Here is a 26476-nt window from a genome sequence, read left to right as displayed (position 1 = left end):
ACCTTGTTCATCTACCCAGCGTGTCAGATTTCTAAAATGTTTTACGGCGAAAACATAGCACATATTTATGTCAAACCACCACAAAGACACAGACGATATGCAGCCATTTTTGTCGAACAAAAGATGCAATCACAAACGCAGGATTAAAAGAAAAATAATTCACTAACCTTTTGAAAATCTTCATCAGATGACAGTAATATGACATGTTACACAGTACATTTATGTTTTTTTCAATAATATGCTATTTATATCCATAAATCTCCGTTTACATTGACGCCATGTTCAAAAAAAGCTCAAAAATGTCCGGAGAAATTATAGAAAGCTCCGCCAGATAACAGAAATACACATCATAATCTTTGACTAAATATACATGTTTTACATATAGTTAGAAGATACACTGCTTCTTAATGCAACCGCTGTGTCACATTTATTTTTAACGTTACGGAATTAGTTCACTATGCAATAATCTGAGACGGTGCTCAGACGTAAGCAATATTTCTCCGCTATGTTGGAGTCAACAGAAATACAAAATTACAACATAAATATTCCCTTACCTTTTGATGGTCTTCGATCAGAAAGTAGTGGAAGGAGACATACTTACCCAATACATCGTTTTGTTTCAGTTCGGGTGTCCATGTAGTAGCATATGCTACCACTTTCAGCTCAAATGCACCAAAAATGACTTCTGGTCCAGAACAGTTGCGCATCAAAACTTCAAAATTACATATTATATGTCGACTAAACTGGTCAAACTAAGTGCAGAATCAAGCTTTAGGATGTTATAAACGTACAAAACGATTGGCATTACAACCGGACAATCCAAATTCATCTCAGGCAAGCTGGAACAGAGGAAGGTCTGTGTCCAATTCGCGCCCTAACGCACATGTATTTTCTCTCGACACCCACTGTTTTTTGTCTCAAAGGGTCAAAGTTCACGGGATTTGCACAATTAAACGCTCTACTGAATGAGGACATCTAGTGGAAGACATAGAAAGTGTTTCCAGATCCATAGCTGGTTGGGAAGGGTGGGGGCGATGACGTCAAAGTTGCCCCAACTTTCAGGATTCCAAAACTAGTTTGGGAGATTGCCTGCCCTGTGAGTTCTGCTATACTTACAGACATAATTCAAACGGTTTTAGAAGCTTTAGAGTGTTTTCTATCCAATAATAATTATTATATGCATATATTAGCAATTTTGGACAGATTTTTTTTCCAGTTTACTATGGGCACGCAATTCATCCAAAGGGGGCAGTATTATCCCTAGCCTTAACTGATTTTAACCAAGTTTAATTCTTCCCAAAGGGTCCTTACAGCTGTAATTCAGCCAAAAACATGTCCCCACCATCACAAGTATAAATACTCCACTTTAGACACCCCTCCTTCTCTCTAATCCTTACATCTTATGGTTCCACAGGAAGAGAGTAACAGGATAATAAACCATTATTTCTCCCATCAGGGCATCTGACCTGACCTCCTGACCTCCTGACCTCAACCCCTCCTTCGCCTAATCCACAGATGTCCTCTCGTATCACCTATCACACTCCCGTGACTCTCTCCCATCCACCCAGCACATTCCACAGCCACTCTGTCTTTCTACAGATCTCAATCCTTTATGTACTATGCGTCTGATCTATCATGTCTTTAATATCTCAATGTTCAAAGTTAACCCTGAATCAATGGGAGAATCTCAATTTGTTTTGCTCTCCTCCGTCCTCTCCTCTCCACTTTGAAACAGCTCAAAGGTAATCGAGGAGCAGAGGCGAGAAGAGAAAACGTGGCGCTTGTATGAAATGAGACCCTCCTTCTCCATCAGGCAAAGGATGTTTAAAGGGGTGGAATCCCACAGTAAATTTGTAAAGTGATAAAAAAAATGAATTTAGCAAGATATTTTAATGCTAAAAGGATAAGGTGAGTATCATTTTAAAATGTGTGCATGCTTTTCTCCTTCAAGAAAACAACAGCTGATTCAAAGAGGGTGTGGCGGATATAATGACCGTGGACACCGCGAGGATAACCTTGTGCATCCTCTGCCGAAGTAGATAATCGAGGAGGGGAGCAGACTCCTTTGTTTGCCTACTAACGAATTGACACTCTGCTTGACCACTCAACCACTTATCACTTTCTGGGTCACGGAGGAGAGGAGGACTGAGGAGTCAAGGAGAGGACAAACTTTTCCCCAATTGAGAATCTCCCCATGACTTCCTACTTTTTGTGAAGTAACATGTCAAAGTGTCCCCCCCTGTTATATCCTGTGTCTTCCTCTCTCTTAGGTCTCCTTCTTCCTGTTCATAGTGTTTGTGGTGTAACATGTTAAAGTGTCTCCCTGTAATATCCTACGTCATCCTCTCTCCCAGATCTCATTCTTCCTGTTCACACTGTTTGTGGTGTAACATGTTAAAGTGTCCCCCTGTAATATCCTACGTCATCCTCTCTCCCAGATCTCATTCTTCCTGTTCACACTGTTTGTGGTGTAACATGTTAAAGTGTCCCCCTGTAATATCCTGTGTCTTCCTTTCTCCCAGGTCTCCTTCTTCCTGTTCATAGTGTTTGTGGTCTACACCATGCTGCCGTTCTCCATGAGAGGAGCAGTCATAGCCAGCATCATCACATGTTTATCACACACAATCACACTCAGTGTGTGTCTGGCATCTACTGCAGAGGCCTTTGAACCATTGGTGTGGCAGGTAAGAGAACACACACACACACCTTTGTTAAACACATACACACATGCACGAATACAAAGTGATGGATGAGTACACACTCGCACGCACGCACACACGCACACACACACACACACACACACACACACACACACACACACACACACACACACACACACACACACACACACACACACACACACACACACACACACACACACACACATGTATCTGAAGCTGTCTGGCCAAAAATAGTATGACATGCCAGCATCAGAGACATGGGCTACACATACAGTACATGCCCACTGTCTCTGCCGTGACAACAATAGCAGTATTATCAGTAGCATTATTTTGTTACTACAGAAATGCTTATTATATCCCCCTCGAGTCTAAAGGCCCAGGGCTGGGTGTCTACTAAGCTATCATATGGAATTGTTTTAACATGGTCATACCAAAGATCATTTAGCTATTTGATTTAGAATTGTAGGACCCTTGTAGAAATCACCACAAAATATATCAAAAAATATTTGATGAAACACTGAATTTTTGCCACACATGGAAAACCAGATAGATAGTCAAACATTTTATCAAAAGGAAGTCATTTTTAAAGTGTTTGTTCTGTATCTGAGATATAAGAAAGCTGTGGAACTACCTGTATACCTTTTTTACATGGAAATGCCCTGTTCACTTCCATACATTTTTTGGCCGATGTACCGGTTTACCTTCAGACGAGTCCCGTGACACTTGTCGGGGTCGTAGAGCAAAACAGAAAAACACCATCGTGGCCGTGAGAGTCTCATCTTTCCATTCAAATTAGTATGTAGCCCAAACCGCTCGGACGCTATAGGCGTTTTCGTGAGAAGACCGATTTCCGGGATGTCTCCTGGTCTGACAAACACGCCAGAGCTCGACCACCTTTCACTTCAGATGGAATTGAGACGCAGACCATGCAAAAAAGATATCTCTAGCTTAAACAGACGGATTTTGATGGGGATTTTAAAATTATTATTATTATTTATTATGTCTCAAGGGGCACATGGGGGCCCTCAAATGGAGAAATTATTGTATTATTATTTATTTATTATATATGTATATTTGTGTATTTACTTTTTATGCACAGCTCATGAGGCCCCTTGATGATGTGAGGCCTGAGGCAATTGCCTCTTCTGCCTAATGGTAAGTCAGTTTGAGCTGCGGATGATGACTCATACCTTTACAGAGTGCCCTCGAACAGAGCTGGAATAGCTGAGTGTGTGTGTGACTCATTGAGACCCATTCTATCCAGCACATTGGCATTTATTGAGATGACTCATGTACTGGAGGCAGCTCTGCAGATTGGTCTCTAGCTGGAACAGCCGTAAAGTCATCAAATCTGATTTGAAACCTATCCCTAACCTTAACCACACTGCTAACCCTAACCTTTAATTAAGACCAAAAAGCTCCTTTTTATGAGCCTATCAGCTTTGCCTGGCCTACCTAGCAGAAACCACTCCGTTTTGACTCAGGGCAAGACTCTTGACAAGAAACGTAAAACTGCTTCTATCCAGGGTCTCCCTTTCTCTCTCTCTCTCTCTCTCTCTCTCTCCTCTCTCTCTCTCTCTCTCCCTCTCTCCCTGTCTCTCTCTCTTTCTCTCTCTCTCTCTCTCTCTCTCTCTCTCTCTCTCTCTCTCTCTGTCTCCCTCTACTCTGTGTGTCCTCAGTACACTCTTCATTACCAGTGCTCTCAGTCTAAATGAACTGTCCTATAAAGACTGACTGGGGCCGGGGCTAGAGGCTGAGCCTCTGTCCCAAATAGCATCATATTCTCTATGGGCCCTGGTAAAAAGTAATGCACAACATAGGGGATAGCCTGCCTTCTGGGATGCAGCCTTTGAATAAATTAACTGATCACAATAACCTGCTCTTCAGAAGCTAGCTAGGTCAGTGGAGCTACAGCAGGCCTTAGTGGTCATTATGTCTGTGCTGCTGGTCAATGCTAACAATATTAGTGCCTACGCAGAAATAAAAGGCTTGGATGTTGCTCACAAAGTCTGTCACATACCTGTGCGTGCAGGCAGGCAGGCAAGTGCACATGCAAACACAGGTACACACACACAGCCACAGCCAGTCTCAATCCCTCTCAGGTAAACAAACGTGTATGTGTTTGTCTGTGCGTGTGTGCGTGCGTGCATGTGAGCAGGTACATGCCTGCCAAGCGTGTGACAGACTTTGAAGGATGCATGTTTGTGTGCCTGCATACACACACACACACACACACACACACACACACACACACACACACACACACACACACACACACACACACACACACACACACACACACACACACACACACACACACACACACACACACACACACACACACACACACACACACACACACACACACACACACACACACACACGCGCGCACACACACACACCATGGTTTACTGGAAAAACCCTTTCGAAGTCTCTGTAAATAAACGTAAATGTAATAAACGTACTTATTGCCTGGTCTTCTAAAGACCTGTGTCTATTTATTTACAGGGCTTTGATGAGCCTGATGTTGACCCAGTGGGGAACTAAATGAACAAGATGTGTGTACTAGGGCAGGTTTATAGGGCAATAATGTGTTATTGAGTTGTATAGATGGACATTGAGTGATTAGAATATAGGAGACTGCATCTGCACTGGCGTCAGACGCTACCCTTATCTTTATGAGTCTCATCTTCATGTGTGTTAGAGAGAGGGAGGAGATGAGAGAGAGAGATTTGTATTTCTCTTGATTGAGTCATTCACAGGTGACTCTTTCAGGATTTGATTCAAGTCTCCAATAGCATCTGTGTTCTTCTATACCCCTGCTTTTCCACCAGCTGACCATTGTGACGTTTCATCCTGTCTGTATGAGGCCCAGTTAGGGTGTCTCTGATGTGTGATGCCACTGGGATTGCCAGAGGTGAGACCAAGTCACGAATAATATAATATAATAAGTCACAAGCTAGTTTCAAGTCTTAATGTCTGAGTATCATGTCGACTCAGAAGTAGAACGGGTCAAATCTCGAGTCAAGTCCAAGTCGTGCATTCTAAGAGAAAGTTGAGTCGAGTCTCGAGTTGAGTTTAAAAAAATCTATACATGCAATGTCTTGTTCAACTACAAATTGTGACCTTGGGACTATAAGGTTCTCTCTGACATTTTAGTCAGAAATGAGTTACTCACATAAAACAGATCTTTAGATGGTTCTTCATATGTCTGTGGAGATTTCTGAAAAAGTACATTTTATGTCAAAACTAGAAAGTTCTATCTGCATAAATCCATTTGAACTTGGCGCTTCAAGCTAAAATATGCAATCCAATCACAAGCCTGCACAAATACAGATGGACCAATCAGAACATGTCTTTGCCATGTCCCTCTAAGTATGGTCTAGCTAGCCAGCAATTTTATTTGTACCTTTATTTAACCAGGCAAGTCAGTTAAGAACAAATTCTTATTTTCAATGACGGCCTAGGAACAGCGGGTTAACTGCCTGTTCAGGGGCAGAACGACAGATTTGTACCTTGTCAGCTCGGGGGTTTGAACTTGCAACCTTCCGGTTACTAGTCCAACGCTCTAACCACTAGGCTACCCTGCCGCCCCAATAATGGCCCGCAAGCAAAAAAACAACAATGTCAGAAATCTTCAAGTAAATTATGTTGTCACATCGTTTTTCAGTGATGACAGTAATTTGTCTGACGATCATAATACATTTCTTAATGTATTTGATGATGTGTTCTGACTATCTTGGTAAAATAGCATGTAGATCTTAATGGGGCAAACACATTTTTCTGGGTGGATGCATGTCAGCAAAGCCACTATACATCTAAGCACTAAACATTACAAATGATGTGGGTGAGACACATGGGCTACTAACAGCTTACAACACAACATACACTTAGTATTACTTTCTTGGCTACATGCAGCAGCTTACAAGACATTTTTGGACTCACTTTGTTGTACTGTAATCACTTGAACAGGAAGGTGACGCGGTGGTCCTTCTTGTGGGCTCCAGAAAGAGGCCCGAAATCCCAACTTAGTATTCAGAGTTGGATGACCGTTAAAAATTATTTTCCGTATTTTCCCAGTCAGACCTAGTTTTATCCGAGTTCCCAGTTGTCTTGAACTCACTGAAGTCTGAGATTTTCCAGTTCTGAGTTTCCAGTTGTTTTGAAAGTGGCAGAAGTCATGCTAGATTGATAGCATGGCCAATGTATTCAAACTTTCCTAGCCCATGGCATTACCCCCTTTTTTGTGATATCCAATTAGTAGTTACGATCTTGTCTCATCGCTCCAACTCCCCTACGGACTTGCCAACATTTGAGAGCCAAGCTGCACTGCTTCGTGCTCACTTAACCAGGAAGCCAGCCGCACCAATGTCTCAGAGGTAACACTGTCAAACTGACAACCGGGGTCAGCTTGCAGATGTCCGGCCCAACACAAGGAGTCGCTAGAGCCCGATGAGACAAGGGCATCCCGGACGGCTGAACCCTCCCCGAACCCGGACGACGCTGTGTCAATTGTCTAGCTAAGTCAAACGACACCGCTGGTTCTGCTCACACTGCCCTACCCTGTGCTCTGACCTCTTTCTCCCCTCTCTCTCCAGATGAAATCTCGCTTCTTGTGACGGCCGGCCGCCCAACAACCTGCCCGCTTGACCCTATCCCCTCCTCTCTTCTCCAGACCATTTCCGGGGACCTTCTCCCTTACCTCACCTCGCTCATCAACTCATCCCTGACCGCTGGCTACGTCCCTTCCGTCTTCAAGAGAGCGAGAGTTGCACCCCTTCTGAAAAAACCTACACTCGATCCCTCCGATGTCAACAACTACAGACCAGTATCCCTTCTTTCTTTTCTCTCCAAAACTCTTGAACGTGCCGTCCTTGGCCAGCTCTCCCGCTATCTCTCTCAGAATGACCTTCTTGATCCAAATCAGTCAGGTTACAAGACTAGTCATTCAACTGAGACTGCTCTTCTCTGCATCACGGAGGCGCTCCGCACTGCTAAAGCTAACTCTCTCTCCTCTGCTCTCATCCTTCTAGACCTATCGGCTGCCTTCGATACTGTGAACCATCAGATCCTCCTCTCCACCCTCTCCGAGTTGGGCATCTCCGGCGCGGCCCACGCTTGGATTGCGTCCTACCTGACAGGTCGCTCCTACCAGGTGGCGTGGCGAGAATCTGTCTCCTCGCCACGCGCTCTCACCACTGGTGTCCCCCAGGGCTCTGTTCTAGGCCCTCTCCTATTCTCGCTATACACCAAGTCACTTGGCTCTGTCATAACCTCACATGGTCTCTCCTATCATTGCTATGCAGACGACACACAATTAATCTTCTCCTTTCCCCCTTCTGATGACCAGGTGGCGAATCGCATCTCTGCATGTCTGGCAGACATATCAGTGTGGATGACGGATCACCACCTCAAGCTGAACCTCGGCAAGACGGAGCTGCTCTTCCTCCCGGGGAAGGACTGCCCGTTCCATGATCTCGCCATCATGGTTGACAACTCCATTGTGTCCTCCTCCCAGAGCGCTAAGAACCTTGGCGTGATCCTGGACAACACCCTGTCGTTCTCAACCAACATCATGGCGGTGGCCCGTTCCTGTAGGTTCATGCTCTACAACATCCGCAGAGTACGACCCTGCCTCACACAGGAAGCGGCGCAGGTCCTAATCCAGGCACTTGTCATCTCCCGTCTGGATTACTGCAACTCGCTGTTGGCTGGGCTCCCTGCCTGTGCCATTAAACCCCTACAACTCATCCAGAACGCCGCAGCCCGTCTGGTGTTCAACCTTCCCAAGTTCTCTCACGTCACCCCGCTCCTCCGCTCTCTCCACTGGCTTCCAGTTGAAGCTCGCATCCGCTACAAGACCATGGTGCTTGCCTACGGAGCTGTGAGGGGAACGGCACCCCAGTACCTCCAGGCTCTGATCAGGCCCTACACCCAAGCAAGGGCACTGCGTTCATCCACCTCTGGCCTGCTCGCCTCCCTACCATTGAGGAAGTACAGTTCCCGCTCAGCCCAGTCAAAACTGTTCGCTGCTCTGGCCCCCCAATGGTGGAACAAACTCCCTCACGACGCCAGGACAGCGGAGTCAATCACCACCTTCCGGAGACACCTGAAACCCCACCTCTTCAAGGAATACCTAGGATAGGATAAGTAATCCTTCTCACCCCCCCCCTTAATGATTTAGATGCACTATTGTAAAGTGGCTGTTCCACTGGATGTCAGAAGGTGAATTCACCAATTTGTAAGTCGCTCTGGATAAGAGCGTCTGCTAAATGACTTAAATGTAAATGTAAATGTAGCTTGCTAGCGAAGATTTTGAAAGTATGATGTTGACATGATCAGTCCAATCAAAGCTACTGTAGATATAACGGGATTTGACATCATTTTATCTGTGGCCAATGACCTTGAGCCTTCTTGGATGGGCACTTCTAATGTAAATTCACGGCAGCACCCAAGGGGCTTGAATTGTCTAGCTCTACCCGTAGATTTTGCGGCGACGTAGTCTCCCCATGAGTGACAGAACACTGAGCCAATCACGGCGCAGCTAGGGAACATTACCAACCCCTACGCTCTGTGTTTTCCGCTGGCTGCCCCACCACCACAGAAAACACTGAACTAGGCTGAAACACCTGCATTCTGGAGCTGCTCTACTTAAGAAAGCAAAAAGTAGACCATGTTTGTATGCGGCTATTAACTCAATGATGATTTATTTTTGACATTGTTTGCAAATGGATATGTGAAGCATATTAATGCTAAAATAACATGCAAAACAGGAAACAAATAAAAAAAACAGCCCTGAATGACACGTCGCCACTGGTCTTCTTAAAAACGGAACATGTCTAACTCAGAAGAGTCAGCTGGAACCTTATAGCTGAACCCAGATTGACATGTCTGAGCCATAAGGTTCTATCTGAGATTGCACACCCCTACAAAAACTGATGTATAAATGTGGCAGGACTTTGACACTGTACTTTAGGTACCTTTAAGGTGAGGACCTTCATGGGTTATGAAAGAAGAATTCACTACCAAAAAGTTCTGAAATCTGGGATGTGAAAACTTTGATGCTAAATATCTCAGAACTATGCTTTGCGCAGATTGAAACTTATTGTCCCAAGGTCACGAAATGTCTATTTATTGAGGCTACCAGAGAGCACTTTTCATATTTTTTTCTACAGAACATTTTTATTCCAAGCAATTTTGTCATACCAAAAGACCACTAAGCCCATGCTAGTAATTGTTGATTGACGCCCCATTGCTGGTAAACTCTCAAAGTAAACAGATAATATTCTTAATCAAGTTTTGGAGCTGCATATTTATTTATGGCAATCTTCTCTCCCTACAATTCCACGGTGGCGCTGCACCCGATCTCATAGCTGTACCTCAAACCATCACTCTATTCGCTTAACGTTTTGACCCGCGACCCCCTAAAAGGAGTGGTTGAAAGCTTGAGACCACAGCGCCCGACATGCACGCAGGGCGAAAAAGTGCGCACAGGATGAAATGAAAAAGAACGCACAATCGCTGCGCAAAGGTGTCTGTCATTACAGCCATAAACGGTGATGCATTTTAAAAATGCAAGATACATAAATAAACTGCGTTTCACACCAGCGTTTTGAGCTTAAAGTCATTAATGTTAGTATTCAATGTCAGCTATGGATATCATGTCACATTGTCACTTCTCTGGAGTCCAGACCTAGTAGGATCATACGGCCTACCTCTGTGCAACGGGGGTTGCAGGATCGGAAGGAAAGCATGATCTGTCTGTAGCATTTTTCTTCCTCACAAATATCGTAATTAGTTCGCCAGAAAATGTTACATCTTCATCCTATAGCTACGTATTGAAGGCAGTGTGAAGTTACAGCTGTCACTGAAGTATATCATTATATATATATATATATATATATATATATATATATATATATATATATATATATATATATATATATCTATATATATATATATATATATATATCATTATAACCCACCCAAACTCGGCCTATCTGACATATGATCAATGAAATCACCAGGTTGCCGATTGTTCTGGCAAAGATGCGTCCATAGCAGGTTGCTAAACTGTATTTATATGGATAATATTAACGTCGGTAGGCAGGATACTGTGCTAAACCGGATATAATAAAACAAGCTCTTTCTTGTCACTAAACTGGATATGTGAGCCCGCCTTTTTATTGGTTCTGAAACAGATGTTTTTTTAAACAAAATGTGGTGCATTGTCGTAGGCCTATATGTAGGTAACCAGATCGAATAAGCAAAGCGACTGTTGATTGACAGTTTTCTGGTCCAATCAGGGGGCCGAGTGTGAGTTTCACTCGACGATCTTCTTTTTTTGAAAGGAGAGGGGAGGGGAGGGTAGGACTGGGAGAACGTGCTAAACTGTCTCTGGATGTGTGGAGAATAGCCTAATCCACTTAGACTATGTGCCATAAAATGAGTGCCAAAACGTTACAAAACCTGGCCACATAATTTTAAGTAATCAGTCTCAAGTCAAAGTCGAGTCCCGAGTCTTGAGGCTCCAAGTCGAACGCCAAGTCATAAGTTATTGAATTTTCAATCAAGTCCAGTTTCAAGTCATCAAATGTCAAGTCATGTGACTCAAGTCCATCTAAGGTGACGGATGTGATGGATGCGATGGAATGCTATTGGTTGACTGGTAAAATATACCAGTCTGTGAGTAATATTTATTTTCTAGGAGGACTAATTGTATTGTATTCTCTTTTCTTTAATTATTCATTCTCCTGTCCCGTCCCGTCCTCCCCTCCTCTACCCTATAACCTATACCCTTTCCTTTCCTTGATCAGATCCTGGCTAACATCATTATCTTTACGTGTGGTAACCTGGCGGGAGCGTACCATAAGCACCTGATGGACCTGGCCCTCAGACAGACCTACCAGGACACCTGCAACTGCATCAAGTCCCCCATCAAACTGGAGTTTGAGAAACACCAGCAGGTAGGCCTTCTAGACATAGACAGTATAGACAACATCCCTACACTCTTAGAAAAACTTCTATCTAGAACCTAAAAGGGTTCTTTGGCTGTCCCCATAGGAGAACCCTTTGAAGAACCCTGTTTGATTCCAGTTAGAAACCTTTTGGTTCCAAGTAGAACCGTTTTGGGTTCCATTTAGAACTCTTTCCGCAGAGGGTTCTAAATGTAACCAAAAATGGTTTAACCTGGAACCAAAAAGGATTTTCCTATGGGGACAGACAAAGAACCCTTTTGGAACCCTTTTTTCTAAGAATGTACACACACATGCATGCACACAGACAGCGTATAAAGCATATTAAGTATTGTGCGTGTGTGTGTGTGTGTGTGTGTGTTTGTGTGTGTGTGTGTGTGTGTGTGTGTGTGTGTGTGTGTGTGTATGGGCGCCTTGGGGGATGTGACTCATAAATGGGGCTCAGTAAAGAGTAGAAAGTGGAGAGGGCCATTATATCCTTCACAAACCACAGGCTATTTTTCCTAAAAACACAGAGGCAAATTAACACACGTACACTTGCATGCACACACACACACACACACACACACACACACACACACACACACACACACACACACACACACACACACACACACACACACACACACACACACACACACACACACACACACACACACACACACACACATACACAAACTCTGAACCCATTTCCTAAAACACAGCAGCAAATTAACTCCAGAATAGGTTTGGGGACTGAATGGGGAACTGGATGGGATTGGTGGCTAAAAATAGACTTCCCTCCCTCCCTCGCTCTCCTCTCCCTCCATACAACTCTGAATTGAAAAAAATGTTGATCTATTTTGTTTAGGAAATTATGTGTGTGTTTTTTACAAAAACAAAAATCATAATCTCCTCACATTGAAATCCAGTCATTACTACATAGATATTAATGTCACCTTAATGTCACTGCGTTAAGGCATTATAACGCATGGCTGACTCTTACCTACCACCACATCCTCTGTTACTCTTAGAAGCTGGAACTAGAGTAACTACATGATTTGTAGTTTATACATCACTTAAAATGACCCGTTGAACTAGTGTCCTAAAGGGCAGGCCAGGGTTGAGAAAACAATTATTGGCGTAAGTAAATGGAGACTTATAATCATGTTCATGACAGTAGAAACTGGAGGAAATGTATTGATTAAATGAGATAAAATGATATGCGTTCCTAGAGTTGAGCAGGTACCACATCTAAATGTTTGCTTCCCTTCCCAGACTGCTGCTGGAGAGATAATTGACCACGTTGTGATGAGTGCTAGTCAGTCTGATTTATACTCCCTGCAATCAAGGCCTACTGCAATCAATGCAACCACAAACACACAAGCATGCAAACACACACACACACACACACACACACATGCACACACACACACACACACACACACACACACACACACACACACACACACACACACACACACACACACACACACACACACACACACACACACACACACACACACACACACAGACAAGGTTAATTGCAGACTGTGAGTCAGGTACATTTCCTGCCACTTAAAAGAGACTAAACACAGTGAATCAGAGGAGGCTGGTGAGAGGAGCTATAGGAGGACGGGCTCATTATAATGGCTGGAAAGGAAAAAATGGAATGATATCAAACATATGGAAACCACATTTTTGACTCCGTTCCATTTATTTAATTCCAGACATTATAATGAGCCCATCCTCCTATAGCTCCTCTCACCAGCCTCCTCTGCAGGACATATATTTTAGTAACCTTCCATTAGTATTACTGTTATTACCCATCGAGAGGCCTGGTCCTGATGCTGAATTATGCATTCATAAATATCAGTCTGTGTGTATGTGTATGTTTTGTGTGTGTCTGCGTACCTAAAGCAGTTCATTTGGACTTCACAGGACTTATCCTCTCTCTCACAACAGGAAAGGTTACTGTTGTCCCTGCTCCCGGCCCATATTGCCCGTGTGATGAAGGCAGAGATCATTCAGAGGTTACAGGGACCAAGGGACAGGGACTTCGGCCGGGCAGAGGGAACCAACAACTTTCACAACCTCTATGTCCAACGACACACCAACGTTAGGTAAACATCTGTCTCTACTCTACTCTACTCTACTCTACTCTACTCTACTCTACTCTACTCTACTCTACTTTACTCTGCTCTGCTCTGCTCTGCTCTGCACTGCACTACACTACTCTCCTCTCCATCCTAGATAGGTCATCTATGCTGTGTCCTGTTTGTGTTATTTGTGTTCCTTAGTGTTCTGTAGTGATACTGATATGCTCAGTTAACCCAGGCTCGAGTCTACTGGATTCTATTGGTGATTACTGTAGAAATAGAGAGTCAAGTAGATCCTATATACATACAGTCAATGATCTCCTTCTGCAGATTGAAAGACAAGGAGCTCCACTGAACTCCAATCTGTAGTCAAAAGGCCAGTCAAATCATCGTCTATGTATTGAAACTCTATTGGGTTGTTGTTAGTAATGCCTTTTCCATCATGGTGGTAGAACTGAGAGGGATGTAGCAATGTCCTCAGTTTGGAGTGGGTCTCACAAGTTTGTCTGCATGCAAAATCATCTGTCTGTGTGCGTGGATATTTCTCAAGAGTGTAGAGCTCAGAAGTAGTTTACCATTGACCTCTATGATTATAGCTAATGGGTTTTCAAGGACTGAGATTCTCCCAGGCAGTTGGGAATGACTGCACCAAAGATGGTTGCTGTCCAACGTCATGTGGTGCTGAAAGGCAGCTCTTATTCAGATTCTGACTGCATAACTGTCGCTGTCCTTGGTGCTGAAATCTCAGATTAGAGGAGAAAAGAAAAGACTGCTGGGCCTTTTACTGAATGGGTATCCCTCTGTCACTTCTCTCTCTCTCTGTAGTATTCTGCAGAGCATAAGAAAAGAAAGAGAGGAGGAAAGTAGAAGACACTTGTTTTTTACTTTGTTTTAAGCCCTTTGAATCTCTTCCCTCTCTCTCTCTCACTATCTCTGTTTCTCTCTCTCTGTTTGTTTCAGCATTCTGTATGCAGACATAGTCGGGTTCACTAAGCTGGCTGGTGACTGCTCACCCGGAGAACTGGTGCACATGCTGAATGAATTGTTCGGCAAGTTTGACCAGATCGCCAAGGTAATGTTACACACACACAGAGGGATGACACACACACGGATGTACACATGCTAGCACACACACACATTCACACACACGGACACACTCACACAGACAAACTAGCATACTATACCACATTAAGGTAGTTGTGCGTAATATCCGTGGGAAGTTTTCTCTCTTGCTGATCTGTCTGCTGTGTTTTCTCGGATGGAGTGTTCGCTGTTGATTCATGTCAGTACAGCTACAGGCCAACACACGCACGCACGCACGCACGCACGCACGCACGCACGCACGCACACACGCACACACACACACACACACACACACACACACACACACACACACACACACACACACACACACACACACACACACACACACACACACACACACACACACACACACACACACACACACACACTGCCTAGTGCCCCAGCAATTTGTTTGTTATATAATAGACAGAGGAGTGTGGATGTGATGTTTGGGCATTGCTGTAAGCAGCCTCACATCTAGTGGGAGTGTGTTTTGGTCATCGTTGTGTGTGTGAGAGGGCATTAGCACATCTGTGTAGGTGTATGTGTTCACTAGGGATGCACAGTAATGTAGTTCCACAAGCTATGCAAAGTTGATGAAAAGTAGATTTTTGAAAATGGTGGTTTATGGCTATTTGCATAATCTGTAAACCCCGGGTCATATTTTGATTTTCTTTGGATTTCTTATATTTTATTTAGACAAAGTACGTTTTTTATTCTGATTCTGAAATTCACTTTTTCTCTCTCTCTCTTTCCCTCCCAAGCTCTGTGCATCTGTTGCCCCCTCTCCCTATTACTCTCCCTACTAACTCATGTCTCTCTCTCCCTCTCACCTACTCTCTCGCTCTCTTCTTTTCTCTCTCTCTCCTTTTCTCTCTCTCGCTCTCTCAATCTCTCTCTCTCGCTCTCTCTCTCTCTCGATCCCTCTCTCACTCTCTCTCTTGCTCTCTCTCTCTCTTTCCCTCTTTCTCTCTCTCTCACTCGCTCCCGCTCCTCTCTCCAGGAGAATGAGTGTATGCGTATAAAGATCCTGGGTGATTGTTATTACTGTGTATCAGGCCTACCAGAGTCTCTACCACACCATGCAGGCAACTGTGTCAAGATGGGACTGGACATGTGTGAGGCCATCAAGTAAAACACCAGCTCTCTGCTTTCACACATGCACATACAACACACACACACAAACGAACATACAGTTGAAGTCGGAAGTTTACATACACCTTAGCCAAATACATTTAAACTCAGTTTTTCACAATTCCTGACATTTAATCCAAGTAAAAATTCTCTGTCTTAGGTCAGTTAGGATCACCACTTTATTTTAAGAATGTGAAATCAGAATAACGTTTCGGGGAGCCTTCCACAAGCTTCCCACAATAAGTTGGGTGAATTTTGGCACATTTCTCCTGACAGATCTGGTGTAACTGAGTCAGGTTTGTAGGCCTCCTTGCTCACACATGCTTTTTCAGTTCTGCCCACAATCCCATATTCTATGGGATTGAGGTCAGGGCTTTGTGATGGCCACTCCAATACCTTGACTTTGTTGTCCTTCAGCCATTTTGCAGCAACTTTGGAAGTATGCTTGGGGTCACTGTCCATTTGGAAGATCCATTTGTGACCAAGTTTTAACTTCCTGACTGATGTCTTGAGATGTTGCTCCATTATATCCATCTAATTTTCCAGTCCCTCATGATGCCATCTATTTTGTGAAGTGCACCAGTCCCTCCTGCAGCAAAGCACCCCCACAACATGATGCTGCCACCCCCGTGCTTCACGGTTGGGATGGTGTTCTTCGGCTTGCAAGCCTACCCTATTTCCTCCAAACATAACGATGGTCATTATGGCTAAACAGTGCTATTTTTGTTTTATCAGACCAGAGAACATTTCTCCAAAAAGTACAATCTTTGTCCCCATGTGCCGTTGCAAACCGTAGTCTGGCTTGTTTTATGGCGGTTTTGGAGCAGTGGCTTCTTCCTTGCTGAGAGGCCTTTCAGGTTATGTCGATATAGTACACATTTTACTGTGGATATAGATACTTTTGTACCTGTTTCCTCCAGCATCTTCACAAGGTCCTTTGCTTTTGTTCTGGGATTGATTCACACTTTTCCCACCAAAGTACGTTCATCTCTAGGAGACAGAACACGTCTCCTTCCTGAGCGGTATGACGGCTGCGTGGTCCCATGGTGTTTATACTTGTGTACTATTGTTTGTACAGATGAACGTGGTACCTTCAAGCATTTGGAAATTGCTCCCAAGGATGAACCAGACTTGTGGAGGTCTACAATTATTTTTCTGAGGTCTTGGCTGATTTCTTTTGATTTTCCCATGATGTCAAGCAAAGAGGCATTGAGTTTGATGTTAGGCCTTGAAATACATCCACAAGTACACCTCCAATTGACTCAAATTATGTCAATTAGTCTACCATAAGCTTCTAAAGCCATAACATAATTTTCTGGAAGTTTCCAAGCTGTTTAAAGGCACAGTCAACTTAGTGTATGTAAACTTCTGACCCACTGGAATTGTAATACAGTGAATTGTAAGTGAAATTATCGGACTGTGAAAAATTGTTAGAAACATTACTTGTGTCATGCACAAAGTAGATCCTAACCGACTTGCCAAAACTATAGTTTGTTAACAAGAAATATGTGGAGTGGTTGAAAAACGAGTTTTAATGACTTCAACCGAAGTGTATGTAAACTTCCGACTTCAACTGTATGCACTAGCAGACACACGCACACACACACACACACACATGCACGAGCAGATGCACACACAAACACAGGCATGTAGTCATGTATAAACACACACACACACATGCACGAGCAGATGCACACACAAACACAGGCATGTAGTCATGTACAAACACATGCACGAGCACATGCACACACAAACACAGGCATGTAGTCATGTACAAACACACACACACACATGCACGAGCACATGCACACACAAACACAGGCATGTCGTCATGTACAAACACACACACACACTCATACACAGGCACATAGACACGTACAACACACACGCTCACACACAAGCCTCTATCCCAGCCAGACTGGGTCTCAGCTGTGTGTGAGCTGTAGTGCAAATACAATGTGAAATAGTGATGATAAACTAATCCTCTCCAGTGCGCCAGCGGGCTAAACACACACACACACACACACACACACACACACACACACATACACACACACACACACACACACACACACACACACACACACACACACACACACACACACACACACACACACACTACACATTCACTCAGACAACCTTTGTCCTGAGACACACACACACACAAAATCTGAATATTTTTCACCCCATAGAAAAAGCAGAGGTTCATTTGAGGTTATACATTTTTACCTTAGGAAGGTGCGGGATGCTACTGGGGTTGACATCAATATGCGAGTCGGGGTGCATTCTGGGAACGTGCTGTGTGGCGTCATCGGCCTCCAGAAGTGGCAATACGATGTCTGGTCGCATGATGTCACTCTAGCCAATCACATGGAGGCAGGGGGCGTGCCAGGGTAAGATCAACCAATAGGGGGTCTGCTGTTTCTTGAAATATTTCCCAAGAGATATTTGTATTCACAAACCCTCACCCTCCACCTCTTCCTCTCTCTTCCTTCCTCCCTCTCTCCACCTCTTCCCTCTCTCTTCTCTCCTCCCCCAGGCGTGTCCATATCTCCTCAGTAACATTGGAGCATCTGAAGGGCTCCTATAAGGTGGAACCAGGGGAGGGACAAAGTAGAGACTTTTACCTGAAGGAACACGAAGTCATCACCTACCTGGTCATCAACCCCAAGGTGAGACATGAGAATGTGGTCCAAAGGTGGTCCAAACACAACCACAGATATAACATACTCTAAAAACTCACGTTTATGAAATACCGATTTATTTGGTATATGCTACTGTTTATAATACATAAAAACTGCATGAAGCTGTTTGCTTGATTTGAGAAATAGATCTTAGAGAAGATAAAAAGGGGGTGGGAGTGATACTGCTCTCCATTTTGATTGGTTCACCAGGCTGAGAGGCGGAGCCCCCACCTGTGTACCCGTTCTCGTTCTGCATTGGACGGAGGGAAGATGAGGGCTTCGGTCAGAATGACTCGATACCTGGAGTCGTGGGGGGCGGCAAAACCCTTTGCTAACCTGCACCACAGAGACAGCATGACTACTGACAACGGCAAGATTAACACTACTGTGAGTAAACACACACACACACACACACACATTGATACACACTCGTGTCCAGGCTCACCTTCTGCGATTGTGTGTTTCAGGATGTTCCAATGGGCCAGTATCACTACCAGAGAAGAGAGAGGTGAGACTTTACCCCTACAGATCAGTCATCTTTACTCTACACCAGACTTTACCCCTGCAGATCAGTCATCTTTACTCTACACCAGATTTACCCCTACAGATCAGTCATCTTTACTCTACACCAGACCACCAGACTTTACCCCTACAGATCAGTCATCTTTACTCTACACCAGACCACCAGACGTTACCCCTACAGATCAGTCATCTTTACTCTACACCAGACTTTACCCCTACAGATCAGTCATCTTTACTCTACACCAGACTTTACCCCTACAGATCAGTCATCTTTACTCTACACCAGACCACCAGACGTTACCCCTACAGATCAGTCATCTTTACTCTACACCAGACCACCAGACGTTACCCCTACAGATCAGTCATCTTTACTCTACACCAGACTTTACCCCTACAGATCAGTCATCTTTACTTTACACCAAACCACAGACTTTACCCCTACCGATCAGTCATCTTTACTCTACACCAGACCACCAGACGTTACCCCTACAGATCAGTCATCTTTACTCTACACCAGACTTTACCCCTACAGATCAGTCATCTTTACTCTACACCAGACCACCAGACTTTACCCCTACAGATCAGTCATCTTTACTCTACACCAGACCACCAGACTTTACCCCTACAGATCAGTCATCTTTACTCTACACCAGACCACCAGACTTTACCCCTACAGATCAGTCATCTTTACTCTACACCAGACCACCAGACTTTACCCCTACAGATCAGTCATCTTTACTTTACACCAAACCACAGACTTTACCCCTACAGATCAGTCATCTTTACTCTACACCAGACCACCAGACTTTACCCCTACCGATCAGTCATCTTTACTCTACACCAGACCACCAGACGTTACCCCTACAGATCAGTCATCTTTACTCTACACCAGACCACCAGACGTTACCCCTACAGATCAGTCATCTTTACTCTACACCAGACCACCAGACTTTACCCCTACCGATCAGTCATCTTTACTCTACACCAGACCACCAGACGTTACCCCTACAGATCAGTCATCTTTACTCTACACCAGACTTTACCCCTACAGATCAGTCATCTTTACTTTACACCAGACCACAGACTTTACCCCTACAGATCAGTCATCTTTACTCTACACCAGACCACCAGACGTTACCCCTACAGATCAGTCATCTTTACTCTACACCAGACTTTACCCCTACAGATCAGTCATCTTTACTTTACACCAGACCACAGACGTTACCCCTACAGATCAGTCATCTTTACTCTACACCAGACGTTACCCCTACAGATCAGTCATCTTTACTCTACACCAGACTTTACCCCTACAGATCAGTCATCTTTACTCTACACCAGACCACCAGACTTTACCCCTACCGATCAGTCATCTTTACTCTACACCAGACCACAGACTTTACCCCTACAGATCAGTCATCTTTACTCTACACCAGACCACCAGACTTTACCCCTACAGATCAGTCATCTTTACTTTACACCAAACCACAGACTTTACCCCTACAGATCAGTCATCTTTACTCTACACCAGACCACCAGACTTTACCCCTACCGATCAGTCATCTTTACTCTACACCAGACCACCAGACGTTACCCCTACAGATCAGTCATCTTTACTCTACACCAGACCACCAGACGTTACCCCTACAGATCAGTCATCTTTACTCTACACCAGACCACCAGACTTTACCCCTACCGATCAGTCATCTTTACTCTACACCAGACTTTACCCCTACAGATCAGTCATCTTTACTCTACACCAGACCACCAGACGTTACCCCTACAGATCAGTCATCTTTACTCTACACCAGACCACCAGACGTTACCCCTACAGATCAGTCATCTTTACTCTACACCAGACCACCAGACTTTATCCCTACAGATCAGTCATCTTTACTCTACACCAGACCACCAGACGTTACCCCTACAGATCAGTCATCTTTACTCTACACCAGACTTTACCCCTACAGATCAGTCATCTTTACTTTACACCAGACCACCAGACGTTACCCCTACAGATCAGTCATCTTTACTTTACACCAGACTACAGACTTTACCCCTACAGATCAGTCATCTTTACTTTACACCAGACCACAGACTTTACCCCTACAGATCAGTCATCTTTACTTTACACCAGACCACAGACTTTACCCCTACAGATCAGTCATCTTTACTTTACACCAGACCACAGACTTTACCCCTACAGATCAGTCATCTTTACTCTACACCAAACCACCAGACTTTACCCCTACAGATCAGTCATCTTTACTTTACACCAGTCATGTCTTGAGAACATCCAAACAGGATATAATATTGATCAACGTACTCATATTGTTGGCATCGCTGTACTGTATGTTCTGAATACAGAAAATTGCCTGTCGTTATTGTTCGTATATCAAAAGGTATTATTGAAGGGTTTGATGGGTAAGATCATTCAGGCCTAACCTTGGTTTAATGATATGACTGTTATGTTATTGGTTGTGTAGAACAATACACGGTTGATGTCACTATTTCCTGTGTCAAGACTGTCTAGCCATCTGAGTAATGTTGTTCTCTCATCCTCCTCCAGGAATAGATCTATCTATAGACACTAACCTATGGTTCCTTTTCTACACCACTATAGATTCCATTACCGATGTAGGACCTTAGTTTCAGCCAGTTTGCTACAGCAGCAAAATAATCCTGCAGCAACAGGAAATATGAATTATTATGTGGATTTTCTTTTAAGAGTTGCTAAAAAAAATGTCTTAAGGGAAAATCAAGTCTGAAATTTCAATGTGGAAATTACAAACTTCTGAAGCTTTTTAAACCTCAAATACACTACAAGTTGTACATTTCCTTCGTTGCAGGAAAGTTCTCCTGGAACAGGGTGATCAAATGAAGATCCTAGATCGGTGCATGATTCCTATTCATTACAGGTCATCCCCTCTCTTTGTAGGGTTCCTATGTTTGTCCTTGAGTATGCTGTATCTTCTTCCCCCCCAGGACTAAATCTCAGAAGAGACGGTTTGAAGAGGAACTGGAAGAGAGGATGATCAGAACCATCGACGGCATCAACTCACAAAAGTTAGTACGACTACACACCTGCTTTATTACTAGAACAGTGACAGCCATGTTGTTGTTATGCATCATCAAGTGTGGTAGGTGCTTCACATTGGTGGTAGATGAGGTGAATTCCCCACCTTATTAACTCAAGCTCTTTGAGACCTAGTGAAAAGCCTGTTGTATAATCCATTCATTATCATTTGTATGAAGCACTTAGTTCAGTACCTTTTATGTGACAAGTGGATTTACGTTCAATTCAATTCAGGAGTGCAGATACTTAAAGAGCAACATAAAATAACAGACAAAACAATAGTTATTAAAAACATGACGTGTTATGGGGGAAAAAACGTCCCAAATGCATCGAAATGATGGTTGGAAGGGAGGAAATTGTGAGGTGTCTTGTTGAATATCACTGATGAATTGCTGGTGTCTGTGTGAACAGCTGTCTGAGTGTCTCTGTGTTCTCTTCTCTGTAGGCAGTGGCTGAAGTCTGAGGACATCCAGAGGATCTCACTCTTCTTTCACAACAAGACTCTGGAGAAGGAGGTGCTGTAGGACAACACAGCACCGCAGTTCAGTCAAATGCAATTGAAAAATGAAAATGTCATATTCTGCCAGTGGCCCACTGCTGCCCCCAGACAAAAATGCAGTGACTCCATAAAAAAAAGATGATTGCTGTGAAAGTTAGAATGTGTTAGAGAGTTAGAATGTGTTAGAGAGTTAGAATGTGTTAGAGAGTTAGAATGTGTTAGAGAGTTAGAATGTGTTAGAGAGTTAGAATGTGTTAGAGAGAGAATGTGTTAGAGAGAGAATGTGTTAGAGAGTTAGAATGTGTTAGAGAGTTAGAATGTGTTAGAGAGTTAGAATGTGTTAGAGAGAGAATGTGTTAGAGTTAGAATGTGTTAGAGAGAGAATGTGTTAGAGAGTTAGAATGTGTTAGAGAGTTAGAATGTGTTAGATAGTTAGAATGTGTTAGAGAGTTAGAATGTGTTAGAGAGTTTGAATGTGTTAGAGAGTTAGAATGTGTTAGAGAGTTTGAATGTGTTAGAGAGTTAGAATGTGTTAGAGAGTTAGAATGTGTTAGAGAGTTTGAATGTGTTAGAGAGTTTGAATGTGTTAGAGAGTTAGAATGTGTTAGAGAGTTTGAATGTGTTAGAGAGTTTGAATGTGTTAGAGAGTTTGAATGTGTTAGAGAGTTTGAATGTGTTAGAGAGTTTGAATGTGTTAGAGAGTTAGAATGTGTTAGAGAGTTAGAATGTGTTAGAGAGTTAGAATGTGTTAGAGAGTATGAATGTGTTAGAGAGTTAGAATGTGTTAGAGTTAGAATGTGTTAGAGTTAGAATGTGTTAGAGAGTTAGAATGTGTTAGAGAGTTAGAATGTGTTAGAGAGTTAGAATGTGTTAGAGAGTTAGAATGTGTTAGAGAGTTAGAATGTGTTAGAGAGTTAGAATGTGTTAGAGAGTTAGAATGTGTTAGAGAGTTAGAATGTGTTAGAGAGTTTGAATGTGTTAGAGAGTTTGAATGTGTTAGAGAGTTAGAATGTGTTAGAGAGTTAGAATGTGTTAGAGAGTTAGAATGTGTTAGAGAGAATGTGTTAGAGTTAGAATGTGTTAGAGTTAGAATGTGTTAGAGAGTTAGAATGGGAAGTTACAGTAAAGAATTGTTCATTTTGACCACCAGCTGTTGACCATGTTTGTGTTGATGTCCCCAGTATCGAGCCACCACTCTGCCAGCCTTTAAATACTACGTCACCTGTGCCTGTCTCATCTTCTGCTGCATCTTCATAGTGCAGATACTGGTCCTGCCCAAGTAAGTCTGGACCCTACATAGTACACTTCATAGTAGACTACATAGTACACTACATAGTATGGATACAGTACTTGTCCTGTGTACTCTTCACAGTGCCTTTCATAGTGCTCTTCATGGTACCCACCAGTTCAATGCTACTTAGCATACAATCTGAAAAGTATGGTCTCATAGTAGCCCTCATAGTGGGAATAGTAGATGTGCTAAAAACCATTAAAGTCAGTGTTCTTTTCTCTATAAAAACCCAGAACTTTGCAATTACAGTGTCAAGAGACGAAATACATCTTTGATCGATTGAGTCTCACATCAATAAGGTCCCCAACTGCAGCTGCAAATGATACGCCTTAAGATACAGCAATTAAGAGTGAGAAAGAAAGAAAGAACAAAAAAGAAAGAAAACAGATGAAAAGATATGAATAACGTCTGATGGTTAGAATGTTAATCAAACGGCCTGCGTCTGAGATGTCGATGATGATGATGAAGATCTCTTTGATGATGACAAAGATAATGATGATGATGAATTCTCGTTATGAAAGGAAAAAAGGTCCAATGCACTGCGTCATCATTTAGTTAATTGTGTGTGTTTACAGGAGCCAGGAGGGGAAGAGCCATAGCCAGAGATACTCTAGCATCTGAAAGCATCATTGATTTTCTCATTCAGACTAACGTCTCTTCCATTTAGACATGACATCATCATTTTATGACACGCCTAAATCATCCGTCTACTTGGATAACTTCTGTTAGAAAATATAAACTGTATTCAGGAAATATAGGCCTGCCCTACTGCGTAATAGGGGGTAGTATGTAGTACTTAGTGGAAGTGGGTCGCAGTTCACTGGTTCCAATTCAAATACATTATCGTTTTACTGCTCTCTATAGTACCCATCTGGAAGTAGTTAACACATTGTGTGTGTGTGTGTGTGCGTGTGTTATAGAACAGCAGTGCTGGGGATCTCCTTCGGCATGGCTTTCCTCCTTTTAGCTCTGATCTTGGTCATATGTTTCTCTAGCCACATCTTGGTAAGTTACACACACACACGCATGCAAACGCACACACACACACACACACACACACACACACACACACACACACACACACACACACACACACACACACTTTATCAGAGTACTGTCTATCTCTCTCTTTCTCTTGCTCTCTCTTCACTGTCTCTCTTTGTTCTCTCTCTCTCTCCCTATCTCTCTCTCTGAAATCAACAAAGCATGAGAAGACTTTGCCTTTGTTTTGGTTTGTTTGTTTGTCAATTAGGGTGTGCTGGGTGAATACGTGGTCTGTCGTATGATAATTTGTTAAAAAGACAATTTGACATTTGCTCAGTACATTGTTTTCACTGAGGAAATGTACGAGTCTGCTGTTAATGAGGATTTTCCCAAGGTTGCTGTTGACGCATATTAGTTAGTGGGGTCAAATTAGTCCTCACTATTGTCGATTGGGGTGATCAGTCCTTGTTTCCAAATATTGGGGAAGTTGCAAGAGCTAAGGATGATGTTAAAGCATTTTAGTATAGCCAATTGTCTGTATATTTTATAATTTCATTGAGGATACCATCAACACCACAGGCCTTTTTGGGTTGGAGGGTTTGTATTTTGTCCTGTAGTTCATTCAATGTAATTGGAGAATCCAGTGGGTTCTGGTAGTTTTTAAAAGTTGATTCTAAGATTTGTATTTGATCATGTATATCTTTTTGCTGTTTGTTTTTTGTTATAGAGCCAAAAGGATTGGAGAAGTGGTTAACCTATACATCTCAATTTTGGATAGATCATTATTTGTGTTGTTGTTTGTTTAGAGTTTTCCAATTTTCCCAGAAGTGGTTAGTCTATGGATTCTTCAATTACATTGAGTTGATTTCTGATGTGCTGTTCTTTCTTTTTCCATAGTGTATTTTTGTATTGTTTTAGAATCTCTATCTCTCTTGCACTCTCTCTCTCTCTTGCACTCTCTCTCTCTCTCTTGCACTCTCTCTCTCTCTCTCTCTCTCTCTCTCTCTCGCTCTCTCTCTCCCTCTCTCTCTCAATGGGTCAAGCTGAATGAACGAGGTTGTCAGTGATGACCTTGGGTTTACTGTTGAAACCGAAAATCCTGTCTATTGTATGCAAGTGTGGAACACACTGAGAGAGAGAGAGAAATGGGAGGGGGGAGAGAAGAGAGATGGATGAAGAGGAGGAGAGAGAGAGGAAGAACGAGCTGGGGAAGAGCGAGGGAAGAATAGAGAGGAATAGAGCGAGAGTCACTTTAGACTTTCTGTCTTCATTTAATGAGCCTTCTTCATTTGATTAAAAACACCATAGTAACCTCCTCGCAGCCAGAGAGAAAGAGACAGGAAGATAGAGAAGGGAGAGAGACAAACTATGGAGAAGGCTTACAGTGTATATTTGATTAAAGCTGCATGGTATTGCAGTCACACCGTATCATTAATTTATCAGCATATGGATTCTCAGATTGCAACAGCTTT

The 26476-nt window shown here is 43.2% G+C and overlaps 1 protein-coding gene across 2 annotated transcripts in view; it reads left to right on the top strand.

Annotated features, from left to right (window-relative positions):
- LOC135551993 (adenylate cyclase type 2-like) overlaps positions 1-26476 on the top strand; it is an 88154-nt gene that overhangs the window by 26468 nt on the left and 35210 nt on the right. For both annotated transcript variants that reach the window (XM_064983327.1, XM_064983326.1), the window contains exons 3-15: positions 2523-2684; positions 11498-11647; positions 13601-13758; positions 14695-14806; positions 15821-15948; positions 18186-18344; positions 18491-18623; positions 18846-19022; positions 19103-19143; positions 22140-22220; positions 22676-22745; positions 23911-24008; positions 24941-25025. In XM_064983327.1, coding sequence (XP_064839399.1) covers positions 2523-2684; positions 11498-11647; positions 13601-13758; positions 14695-14806; positions 15821-15948; positions 18186-18344; positions 18491-18623; positions 18846-19022; positions 19103-19143; positions 22140-22220; positions 22676-22745; positions 23911-24008; positions 24941-25025 — 1554 coding nt within the window. The remainder of the gene's footprint in view (positions 1-2522; positions 2685-11497; positions 11648-13600; positions 13759-14694; positions 14807-15820; positions 15949-18185; positions 18345-18490; positions 18624-18845; positions 19023-19102; positions 19144-22139; positions 22221-22675; positions 22746-23910; positions 24009-24940; positions 25026-26476) is intronic.

The sequence above is a fragment of the Oncorhynchus masou genome, chromosome 13, assembly GCF_036934945.1.
Source record: "Oncorhynchus masou masou isolate Uvic2021 chromosome 13, UVic_Omas_1.1, whole genome shotgun sequence".
NCBI lineage: Eukaryota > Metazoa > Chordata > Actinopteri > Salmoniformes > Salmonidae > Oncorhynchus > Oncorhynchus masou.
The sequence above is the reverse complement of the archived record's forward strand: the minus strand, read 5'-3'. Positions and strand labels throughout refer to the sequence as shown.